Source organism: Psammomys obesus, unplaced genomic scaffold, assembly GCF_907164565.1.
Source record: "Psammomys obesus unplaced genomic scaffold, mPsaObe1.curated_primary_1811, whole genome shotgun sequence".
Classification (NCBI taxonomy): domain Eukaryota; kingdom Metazoa; phylum Chordata; class Mammalia; order Rodentia; family Muridae; genus Psammomys; species Psammomys obesus.
The window spans coordinates 324594-337170 of NW_026590050.1; the positions used below are offsets into that span (position 1 = coordinate 324594).

At 44.1% G+C, this 12577-nt stretch overlaps 1 protein-coding gene across 2 annotated transcripts in view; it reads left to right on the plus strand.

Moving 5' to 3' along the window:
* Znf786 (zinc finger protein 786) overlaps window positions 1–11487 on the plus strand; it is a 17326-nt gene extending 5839 nt beyond the window's left edge. For both annotated transcript variants that reach the window (XM_055605539.1, XM_055605538.1), the window contains exons 2-4: window positions 1472–1598; window positions 5092–5247; window positions 7657–11487. In XM_055605539.1, coding sequence (XP_055461514.1) covers window positions 1565–1598; window positions 5092–5247; window positions 7657–9662 — 2196 coding nt within the window. In that variant the 5' untranslated portion in view covers window positions 1472–1564 and the 3' untranslated portion in view covers window positions 9663–11487. The remainder of the gene's footprint in view (window positions 1–1471; window positions 1599–5091; window positions 5248–7656) is intronic.
* Window positions 11488–12577: the final 1090 nt, after the last annotated feature.

Consider the following 12577-nt stretch of genomic DNA (forward strand, 5'->3'; position numbering starts at 1 on the left):
TCCTTCCTTCCTTCCTTCCTTCCTTCCTTCCTTCCTTCCTTCCTTCCATGCTTGATATCTGTTATAAATTAGGTCTCACTCTCCCCAGAGAGAATCCAAGGAGAAAAAGCAGTCATGTGGCCCCTGGGACATGGCAAGGTCCTAGGGCAGGGTCACAGGTCTGGCTGGTCCTTGAACAGCTCCCACCTCTTTATGGGAGGAGCAGGTGTCACTGCCTTCTTCTCAGTGGCTGCCACAGCAGAGCTCTCCACTGTCTTGCACACCAAGGCCTTTTGTGAGGACTTGATGATGGAGGGAAGTACAACTTCCCTGCAGCCATCATGAGTACAGTAGTAATTTTTGGACAGCTTGTGACTGGGGCCCACGGGGAGTGTGGGAGGTGGCTGGGTTCCCACAGCGTCTGGATAATTTGAGTAGCAGATGCCGTGTCTCTTCTGCTCCCAAGGAGAGTATTTTCAACTAACAAACATATAATGCACATAGTTCTAATTATGAACTCCAGCAAGTATCTGTTTTTCTAGCCCACCATGACAGACACAAATACTAAACAGTTCTTAGCTAGGGATATCACTCAAGGGTAGAGAAGTTGCCTAGCATGTGCAGGTCCTGAGTTCAGTCTCCACACACAGATACACGCATACTGAGGTTGTTTATACCCTTTGATTTAGTAATGCTCCAGTTTAGACTTTATTCTACAAAATTAAAAGTGCTGATAATAAGGAAACACATCAGAGCATTGTGTGTAACTTACAGAGGGAAGCCAAGTATGGCATGTCTTTTAATCCCAGCACTGGAGAGACAGGGGGAGGTAAATCTCTGTGAGATCTAGGCCAGCCCTGGTCTACATAGCATGTGAGAACCTGCCTTAAAATAAAAAAATAAAAGAAAAGAAAATTTAGAGAGGAAAGAAACAGGGTGTGTGTGCTCATTACTGGGCTCTGTCTCCTTGTGGAATATAATGGAATTTACCCCAGTGTGAGTTTCACACTGATTTGGTTTTGTAAAGACTATTCCATCCCATACATACAGATACACATTTTGAAGAGTCATGTGAGATGGGTGTAGTGGTGACAGCAGAGCCACATGAGTTGATTGGGGGAAACAAATAGTTTAGCTTATTTGCGTAATTGAGTTCTTTCCTTCATTTTTATTTTTTGTGTGGGTGTTCTGTCTGCATGTGCGTCTGTGCACCATGCGTGTGCAGTGTCTGTGGGGAGCAGAAGGGCATTAGGCTCCCTGGCACTGAAGTTACAGGTGGCTGTGAGCCATCACGTGGGAGCTGGGAGTTGAACCTGGGTGCTCGATGCTCTTGACTGCTGAGCCGTCTCTCCGGCCCACACATCACTCTTGTGGAAGAGACTGCTGAGTAAAAAAACAGCTGCCTGCTACATGAGTCTCAAGTTAATGACGAGAATGAACTGGAGTCACTTGGAGCAGCCCTGACTGTACATGCATTCTGTCTTTCACTCAGTTACCGCTGACTTTTGAAGACGTGGCCATTTACTTCTCTGAGCAAGAATGGCAGCATTTAGAGGCCTGGCAGAAGGAACTTTACAAGCACGTCATGAGAACCAATTATGAGACTCTCGTCTCTCTAGGTAAGGAGCTTTCAGTTTCTGGGGTGATTCTTGCAACTGGATCTTCTGAAAGCCTCCCCTCCCCCCATCTCTCGAGACTCTTATAAGGTAGCAAGATTGCTTAGATACTAACCCAGAAAGGCTCTTTAGCCCTTGGTTGTTGTTGTCAATATTAATGCGCACAGCACCAGTCTTTACTCGGGGGCAGACAGGAGGGTATTTAAGGCGCCATGTCATATCACACAGTCGAGGTGGCTGAGATATATGCTAAAACCTTCCCCACCACAATTTACTCTGAGACTGTGTGGATTCCCCCTGCGAAGCACACCTGCCTCATACCCACAAAGTGCCTGTGTGCCTTGACCTAGAAACTGGCCTCCTTGCAGCTTTCCGGTAGGGTAAAGACAGCAAGAAACGAATGGCCTTGCATGTAGTGTGGTTCTGGAAAAGTGCACATTGAGGTGTTTAAGAGTGGCTAAGACTGAATGGATTTTTTTTTTCTTTTTTGGTTCTATCATCATCATCATCCCTCTTCTTCTTGTGTGTGATTCTGGAGATGACACTTAGAACTTTGCATGTATGCAAGGGCTATACCACAGTTTTGGGGTGGTTTTGTTGTTTTTGTTGTTACTGCTTCTTTATACCTTTTTGAGGCAAGGGCTCACTTACTAAATCTGTCTTGGCTCACTATATAGGCCAACCTGGCCTATATAGGTTCCTTGATAAAGGTTTATGTTGGCAGCCAGTTGTGTGGGCGCACCCTGGGAGGATATGCTGATGAGACAGGGGCAGGAGGGTTAAGAGTTTGAGGCTAGCCCATGCTGTACAGCTACACATTTGTGGGACACGGTGGTGCACACGTTTTAATCCTAGAGCTTGGGAGCCCGAGGCAAGTGGATCCCCATGAGTTTGAGGCCAGCCTGGTAACATAGTGAAGTCCAGGACATGCAGGGCTACAAAAAAAAAAAAAAAAAAAAAAAAAAACTGTCTTAAAAAAAATGGCTATGCCCAGCTGCCTGGCTAGTTTTTCTCACTTATCAAATGAATTTTAAAATGAGTCTGGAGCTGGAGCGATGACTCAGTAGGGAAGTAGGTAGAACACTCGCCTTGTTAGCCTGAAAACCCAAATTTACATCTGAATCGAGTAAAAAGATGGGTGCTGTGGCACACTCCTGCTGGGTGAGGTGGAAGGTCTGGACAGGTGGATCCCTGGAAGACTGAAGGCAATCTAGCCTGATCTACATGGCAAAGTTTCAGGCCGACGACAGGTCCTGTCTCAAAATTTAAAAGGTGGAAGGTGTCCTGAGAACCAGTACCCAAGGCTGTCTCTTGACTTCACATACATGACATTGCAACCCCACCCAACATACAAACGTACAAAATCATGCACAAAATTTAGGCTGTTTAGAGAAGCATACAATAAAAGACAAAAGGTTCCTGTTTGGTTTTTTATTGCTGTTTCATGTGTACAAGTGTTCTGCTGCATGTATGTCTGTGTACCACATGCATGCCTGGTGCCCAAGGAGGCAAGAAGAGAGTGTTGCATCTCCTGCAACTGTAGTGACAGGTGATTATGAGCCACCATGTGGGTACTGGGAATGAACTGTTGTCCTCTGGGGAACAGCCAGTGCTCTTACCATGAGACATTGCTCCAGCTCCAAGCAGGCGCTTTTAACCATTTCTGTTTTCATTAGTAAAGCAGTTTCCTTTGTGCAAAAAAAAAAAAAAAAACAAAAAAACAAAAAACAAACCCCAACCATTCTTGACCTATTAAGTTTAGTAGTGGTGATCAGTTAATGGAAAATGAAATATTGTCTTACTTGTGTCATCCCCCTTTTATTTTTCACCTTCCCAGTTTTTGATTGGTTTTTGCTGTGTGTCTACTGGATAGTTTTATAATTTAAAATAATACATTTAAATATCTAGATTATGTTTTGCTAACTTTGTGTGCCAGCATAGTTTTAATTTTATTATTATTATTTTATGTGTATAAGTGTTTTGCCTGCATGTATATCTGTGTACCACATGCACGCAGCATACACAGAGGCAAGAAGAGGGTGTTAGATCCCTCTAGAACTGGAATTACAGATGGTAGTGGGTTGCCATGTGAGTACTGGGACCTGAACCCTGATCCTCTAAAAGAGCACCAAGTGCTCTTATCCATTCTCCATCTCCCCAGCCCCTAGATTAATTTTGAAAGGATTCAAAGAGATTGAATTTAATATATAGTTCAATTTTTCTTTTTTTTCCCCACCCTTTTACTGAAGATAGGCTCTTTTTACACTTTCCCTCCCTCTACTCCTCCCAGTTCCCCCATACCTCCCCTCCCATCTGGGTCCATAGGCCTTTCTGTCTCTCCTTAGAAAAAGAACAGGCGTCTAAGGGATAATAATAAAATATACATGTTCTATTAACTTTGTATCTTATATCATCTAACTCCTTTAGTATTTAAAGATAATTCCTTTCCTTCTACATTCTCTTCTGTATCTCCTGCTTAATCATGACAGCATATCTACTTTTTTTTTTTTTTTTTTTCTGGCTTTCTGAGATAGGGTTTCTCTGTCCTTGGCTGTCCTTGACTCACCTTGTAGACCAGACTGGCCTGAAACTCACAGAGATCCACCTGCCTCTGCCTCATCACTGTGCTGGGATCACAGGCATGTGCCACTGCGCCTGGAGCCTTCTCTATCTTCCTTTCAAGATTAATTTATTTATTAGTATATATGTTCTGCGTGCCATGTGCCTACACAGCAGAGGGCACCAGATCTCATTACAGGCGGTTGTGAGCCACCATGTGGTTGCTTGCAGCTCTACTTTCCTATTATAAAGTTTTTAAACGTTTTATTGGTTCTTTGTAAATTTCACATCGTGCACCCTATTCCCACTTGTCTCCATCCCCGCATTCCTGCCCTCCACCATTGCAACCTCCCCTACAAAAGAGAAAAAAATCTTGTTGTGGAAGCTATAGTGTGTCACAATGTGTCCCATCATATATATTTGTGTCCACGCTTCTTTGCTTGCTTATGTTCATTGCAATGAGTTAAGGTTTTTTGTTTGTTTGTTTGTTTATTGAAACAGGGTTCCCCTGTCTTTTTTTTTTTTTTTTTAATGTGTTCATGAATATTTTGTCTCTGGAGTTATAAACAGTTGTGAGCCGAACCCAGGTCCTCTGGAAGAGTAGACCTTTGTGAGTTTGAGGTCAGCTTCATCTAGACATCGTAAGATCTTATAATATTAATAGTCATAATAATAATAATGATGAAGCATTTGCCCTTTTGATTTTGAATTAAATATGAAGTCATTTGACATATGGAGGCTTTGAAAAATGGCACAGTTGGTATAACAGGCCAGAAGTGCTGATAGATGGGTGGGTAGTTGTGTTTCTCTTCATAAAAACCTATACTCTATTTGCTGAGACCTCATAGATTGTTCCACAAGTAGATTTTGAGAAATTTAAAAGTTATATGCTTTGTAACGCTCAGGCCAAACTACCCTGTCTGACTTCTCTGTACAGATAATGGACTTCCCAAACCAGAACTAATATCCTGGATTGAACTTGGGAGAGAGCTCTTCGGCAGCCCGGGAGGAAAGCAGAAACTGGAGAAAGGGGGTCACTCCTCTGTAGATGATGTACATGTTCACCTAGTTACTGAGGAACAGTTACTTGAGAGTGAGTATTGAGACCCTAGTATCCTAAAATGTTGTGGTGGACACCTGTTATCTGCACTTGGGAGATAATGCAGGAAACCAAAGTTATCCTCATTGGCATAATGAGTTCAAATACAGTCTAACTACACGACCCTGTTTCAGAAAAGAAAAAAGAGAAAGAAAGAAAAAAAAAAGAAACCATGGTCCTAACCTAAACACATCACATGCAGATTTCTTGTTTTGTGTTCTCTGATCCTTCCTTCCTATTTGGCTGACCCGGGGCTTGATTTTTGTTGCATATATTTTAGAGAAAGGCAGTAAAGTGTAGTGGGAGAGGCATGTGAACTCTGAAGCCCAAGTCTGATGGCTTCTTTTCTAGGAGATGGTCATAGTCATTTTCTTATTGTTGTGCTAAAGACACCATGACCAAGACAAGTTGTAAAAGAAGGCATCATGACAAAGAGCACGGCAGCAGGCAGGCAAACATGTCACTGGAGTAGTGACTGAGAGCTCACATTCCAGTTTACAAGCAGAGGCAGAGAGAGCCAACTGGAAAAGGCATGGATTTCTGAAATGTCGAAGCCAACCCCCAGTGACACACCTTTTCCAATAAGGTCACACTTCCTAATCCTTGCTAAATAGTTCTACCAACTGGGGACCTAGTGTTCAAATATGTAAGTCTATGGGGCCATTCCCATTCATACCACCACAGTGACTTTGGGCAGGTTAGTAGTATGTAAACTCTTGGTGTATGAAATGAAGCAAATATAAGAACCTACAATATAGTGTTTGAAAGGAATAATGTACACAGTGCTGAAGTAGTCGAAATGGAAACTGTTCTTCGTACTGAGGTTGGCTTTCCCCATCTTTGTGACCAAGGCAGTCTTTAAGCTGTGAGCCCCTATAATATCAAAAGAGAAGCTGCATGCTACCAACCTATATAGCATAGTACAATCATCCCTATTCCAAATATAAGGAATGGGAGCACAGCAAGAAAACAGAGGACCAAAGCAAGACCCACATCCAACAGGGTGAACACTAAACGCTGCAGCTCCATACCTCTCATTGGGGGCTTATGATAGAATCATTTGGGCTCCACTGGCCTTGAGAAGCTCCATCTCTCCAGCTCTGCCCCTATCGTGCACATGAACTCTCTCTTGGGCCAGTTCCAGTTTGTCCCTGCAGTTCCCGAGTCCTGGCGTCTCTTAACAGTCTTGGGCCTGCCCTAGAGCCTAGGCTTTACCTTCCCAGGTGGCCCAGGAGAATCTGGCCCTGCCACACACTGACCTCAGGAGCTTTCTAGAACTGTGGTGCAAGCCTTCATTACCCCTATACTCTTGCATCATTCGTACTTGCAAAAGCAGAACACATGAACAACACTGCCAAGTTCTAGTGCCAACTTGAAATGTAGCCTGGCCCCACGAGACTACATTTAAAGAGCCTCTGGTGCTGATCACTTTTCTGTTGCCATTCTGGTCTGCCAAAAAGTGTATCTGTGGTATTTGTTAGAGCTCTGTTAGGATCTTATTGCCACTATCACATTGTGACTCCAAGAAGAATGTTTTTATAAAATGGAATGTTTGATGTTCTTGCAGCTGTAATACTGTTCGGCAGTTATGGAGGACGCAGTGTGCAGTATATCACATTAACTTGTTCACAAGCCTCTTTATGCACTTTTGTTTTCCTAGTTTTTAATTTTTTTTTAAATTTATTTTATTATGCCAGGACATGCCTTTAATCCTGGCATTCGGAAGGTAGACACAGGCAGCTCTCTCTGAATTTGAATCTAGCCTGGGCTACATTAAAAAAAAAACCCAAAACAAACAAACAAACAAAAAAACAAACTGTCTCAAACAAAACAAAACAAAACACTAATAGTTTGTTTTATTATTTATGTGTACTGTGTGTGCCTGTGTGAGTGTATTTGTTCTGTGTGCACACAGTATACAGAGAGGACAGAAGATGGAGCTGAATCTGCTGGAATTGGAGCCATCATGTGGGTGCTAAAAACAGAACCTGGGTCTTCTACAAAAGCAGTCAGTACTCTTAACCCACTTAGCTGTCCCTTCTGCCCAATTTCCCTGTTTTTACAGGAAAAAGACCCCCAAGCCAGAAGTAATTAGCTTGGCAAGGTTTGCACAGTGGGCAAATTAGATTCATACCTACAGAGTCAGTTTCCATGCCTTATACCCTACCTTTCAGACTTTTTCATCTTTTCACTTCTGACATAACATAGATCTTCTCAGTTTAGTTTGTGCAAATAGTTACTGAGCGCCTTTTGGTCATAAAGTAGAACCACATATCATGGTCTTATAGATTAATGTGATCAGGATGCTCCGATCACCACAGGTTTTATGAATAACTTTACTGGTGATGATGTTCAGTCATGCGATAGACAAAAGATTTACTGAATTTTTGCTTTCATTTTCAGGTAGCGAGCAAGCTGTGAAGTCAAGAGAAATTACATGCCATTTCCAGCTAAATGCTTTTGGACTTGTTTTAGGAGAAAGGGAAGATGTTTCCCTCATGCATGACCAAGGCATCAGTCCTGAAAATGCACAAACACGTGCCCAAGGGGCTCTCAATTCAGTCATGCACAGCTCCAGTGCAGCTGCCCTAAAAGAAGGATTCTCAAGTCACAGAGTACCAGACTTCCCCGCCTTGCAGAAGGTTCCCCCTTGGCAGAGTGCCCAGCACTCTTGTCCTGTCTGTGGGGAAAGGTCTTGGGAGAAGAGTTACTTAGTGAAGCACCAAAAGGATCACTCCAAGAGCCCATCATGTAGGGTCTGGAAGAAGTTCAGCAGACAGTCTGATGCACAACAGCAGTGGGACCTCTTGTGTCTTGAAAGTGGGAAGAGCTTCTGTCTGAAACAGTATTTGGTGAGACATCTAGATGTCCATACAAGGAAGAAACCACCCCAGTGCCCTAAATGCAAAAGGTGCTTCCATCATGAGCAAACCCCTTTTAGCCACTACCTCCAGCACAATTCTTCCCAAAACCCCAAATGTGACAGGAGCTTCCCAATGGAAAATAATGTTCACCAGTGCCCGCAGAGCCAAGAGAGGCCAGCCTCCTGGAGAGAAGACACCATTGTGCTCTCAGGACAGAAGCCAGGCCCCAGTCTGGACTGTGAGGGCTGCTGCCACAAGGGTAGCAAGCAGAAGGCTTGCATCTTAGGTGAGGACAGACCCTGCTCATGCACAGAAGGTGGCAACTGCTTCTTCTCACGGTCTAAGCAGGCCAGCTTCTGCAGGGCACACACAGGAGAAAAAGCCTTTCGCTGTCCAGAAAGCAACAAGCTCCTCTGCCTGAGAGGCCTGAAGGATGTCTGCCTACACGTGCATAGTGGGGACAGACCACTGTCCTGTAGAAAGTGTGGTCAGGGTTTCACCAAACATTGCAAACTCCCAGAACACACCCGAATCCTCCTCGGGGAGAAATCTTTCCGGTGTGCCCAGTGTAGAAGGAACTTCAGCCAAAGGGGAGAGCTGCTGAGGCACCAGCGGCTGCCCTCGGAGGAAAAGCCTTTTAAGTGCACAGTGTGTGAGTCGGGTTTCCAGCTGAAGAGCCGGTTGAGAGCCCACCAACTGCGACATGGCGGACAAAGGCCATTCTCCTGCAGAGAGTGTGGCCGAGCCTTCACCCATCAGTGCAAGCTCCGCGAGCACCTGAGAGTGCACAGTGGCGAAAGGCCCTTTCAGTGTCCTGAGTGCCACAAGAGCTTCCGCCTGAAGGGAGTCCTGAAGGCCCACCAGCGCACCCACAGCAAGGAGAGGCCGTTCTCCTGCGGAGAGTGCGGCAAGGGCTTTACCAGACAGTCTAAGCTCACAGAGCACTTCCGTGTCCACAGTGGAGAGAGACCCTTCCGGTGTCCTGAGTGTGACAGGAGCTTTCGCCTAAAGGGGCAGCTGCTCAGCCATCAGCGCTTACACACTGGAGAGAGACCCTTCCAATGCCCAGAGTGTGGCAAGAGCTATCGCGTGAAGGCTGACCTGAAGGCTCACCAGCTGCTGCACAGCGGGCAGATGCCCTTCTCCTGCCAGTGTGGGAAGGGCTTTGCCAAACACTCTAAACTCGTGGAACACATGAGGACACACACAGGAGAGAAGCCTTTTCAGTGTCCCAAGTGTGACAAGAGTTTCCGATTGAAGGCTCAGCTGCTCAGCCACCAGGGCCTGCACACAGGCGAGAGACCTTTCCACTGCCCTGAATGTGATAAAAACTTCCGGGAAAGGGGTCACATGCTCAGACACCAGCGTATCCACAGGCCTGACAGGCCCTTTGCCTGTGGCGACTGTGGGAAGGGCTTCATTTATAAGTCCAAACTAGCTGAACACATCAGGGTGCATACGAAATCCTGTCAGGTCCCCCGGGAACCTGAGGTTAAGAAGAGGCTTAGCCAGCTGTTTGCGATGATAGAGGCTGACTGGAGCTGAGCTGGGTGGGACGTACACTCTATGAGCACAGTGCAGTTGTCAGGGCAGCCTGGAGAATGGTGGCCACACCCACTGGGAAGTGAGGTTTGGGCAGAGGGGCTCTACTTTGATTAAAAAGAATACAAATTTAAAATGAGAAACTGAAAAATTATTATTATTATTTGGAACACCACCAGTTGTGGTTCCTTTACCTCGGTAAAAAGAGGTATTTGTTCTTCCTACTACGTTAGGAGCATTTCACCCAAATGCAGTTAGTTCAAGAGTCCCATCTTAAACCAGAAGGAAATCCCTCTAGTGCCACTGTCAGAGCTAAAAAGGGGCAGTCTATTTAATATCAATTCTACGCTTTTGTTCTTTGCAGAGTATGATTATAAATGGTTAAATACAGTGAATTTTATGTCTGTCATGATAATGCTTTGTGGTTTGCTTTTGATTCATTTATTTTGAAACCAACAAGATGAATTCTCTGAATTTCATGCGAATGTTGTAAGTTTCTCTTTGGGGTTCTTGATGATTAATGTGCAGTATACCCTAAGAAAATGCTGATAATCTCAGTTGGAGAAACAAAACAAAACAAAAAAAAAATGTTGAGAGTTTGAGTTGGGAATTGAGTCAGTGGGTAGAGATTTGGGAGTTCCAGAGTGGAGATGCTATTTGGAGCCTAAGTGAGCTTCTCATGAATGAATATTTAACCAACTGACAAATGAACACATAGAGCATAAAGCAGAGGTATCACAATATATGAATCATTTATATTCTCAAATGTTGTAGAACTATAGAGATTCAGAAAGGTCTTTTTTTTTAGATTTATTATTTATTATTTATACAGTACTCTTTCTTCGTGTAGGCCTACACACCAGAAGAGCACACCAGATCTCATTATACATGGTTATGAGCCACCATGTGGTTGCTGGGAATTGAACTCAAGACCTTTAGAAGGGCAGACAGTGCCCTTAACCACTCCAGTCCCCCAGAAAGGACTTTTTAAATTTTATTATTTTAAACTCTGATGTTACAGAGAAGAACACAAAAGCCACTATAAGGTTTCCCACAGCCGCCTCAGGCACAGTTGGCGACTGTGTTGAGGTCCCCCCTCCCACCTAACCAACAGAATGCCACTATGTAGTCCTGATTAGCCTGGAATTCACACTGTAGACCAGGCTGGCCTCAACTCTCAGATATCCACGGCCTCTGTCCCCCCAGGGCTGGGGTGAAAGGCGTATGCCACCATGCACAACTCACCAAGACTTTCTACAGGTCTTGTTCCAGGGCAGGGATTCTTGTACTGTGGTTAACTGGAAATCTAGAAATCCATGTCATATTCTGTAGATAGGAAATAACCTCAGACCAAATGTAACCACACTACCTAACCAGTTAATCACAGAAGGGAGAGAAAAGGAGGTTGTTTTCCAAATATAAAAGAACAGCATGAGAGAAAAACAATGGACAAAAATAAATGTTCAGTGTAAAGACCACAGGTGTAGTTACCAGCAGCATCTTGGATGAGACCAAAAGGTTGATGAGAGAGAAATCTTGAGATAAGTAAGGTAGAAGATAAGTGTTTAATGGATTGTAACTGGGAGATGAAGAGATGTTCTAGAGACAAAATGGAAACTTCTATCAGCTTGAATGCAATTCCTTGCCTCACTCTTTATCAAGACTGGGTTTGGGGGCGCTGGAGAGATGGCTCAGTGGTTAAGAGCACTATTCAATTCCCAGCAACCACATGGTGGCTCACAACCATCTATAATGTGAATTGATTCCTCTTCTGGCAGGTGTAAATGCTGGTTGAACACTCATATACATAAAATAAAATCTTAAAAAAACAAAAGAAAGGGTTTTGTTGTTGTTGTTGTTATTGTTTTATGTGTATAGGTGTTTTACCTTTATGTATGTCTGTGTACCATGGACATGCCTGGTGCCCACAGAGGCCAGAAGAGTGTGTGTCATATGCTGTGGCTCTGGAGTTATGGACCATTAGGAGCTGTCATGTGGGTCCTGCATTTCAAACCCAGGTCCTCTACAAGAACAGCCAGTATTCTTGACTGGTGAGCTGTGGAGCCAGGGAGCCATGGAGAAGCCATCCAGCTAGGCGAGCCAGCCTGGAACAAGACTGAGGTCAAGGAGTGCCCAAACCACCTTGAGAACAGCAGGAGTAGGACTGTTCCCACCCTGTTCTCTGCCTGGATTTCAGGCACACTGTAGCCTGATGGCCCCACCCTTGAGGTTAGCTGGAATTCAGCCCTGCCATAAGAGAATTCATTCTCGTAACCACTGAGACATCTCTCCAGTGCTGCATGCAGTTTTCACTTGAGTTTTGAGGATCCAAACTGAGGATACTGGGTTTGAGCGCTTTTATCTGCTGAGCCATCTCTCTAGTCCAGGAATCTGACTTTTTAAACGCATCTTCAAACAGCATAAAATATAAAATGTATGCAGTATTGTACACCGGAAACTACTGGGTCTACAAGGTTATAATAGATATCAAACAAGCAAATAAAGTGGTAGAGTCTAAATTCAGTTTCATACTGTCTGACCCCAGAGCACACTTACAATTTGCTAAACATTTTTTTTGTTTGTTTTTAATATAAAAGTATGCTGGGTTTTATTTATACTTTAATGCTTAATTTCTACAAATGTCAAGAGTGCTTGTCTTTTTAGTAACAATATCAAATACCCTGGTATTTAATAACAATGAAACTTAAGGAGTCATCATCTTAAGGGGTTGGGATACGGCAGTGAGGGAGCACGCATGCTCGAGGACCTCCATGAGTCCCCAGCATTATTAAAAACAAAGGATTCATTCAGCTGATGAGGTTTAAAACATTAGCGACCGGTACCCTTGGCATAAAAAGGAAATGCCTGAGCCAACTCTCCACTTCTACAAGCTTAGAAACACCTTATCAAGAGCAACC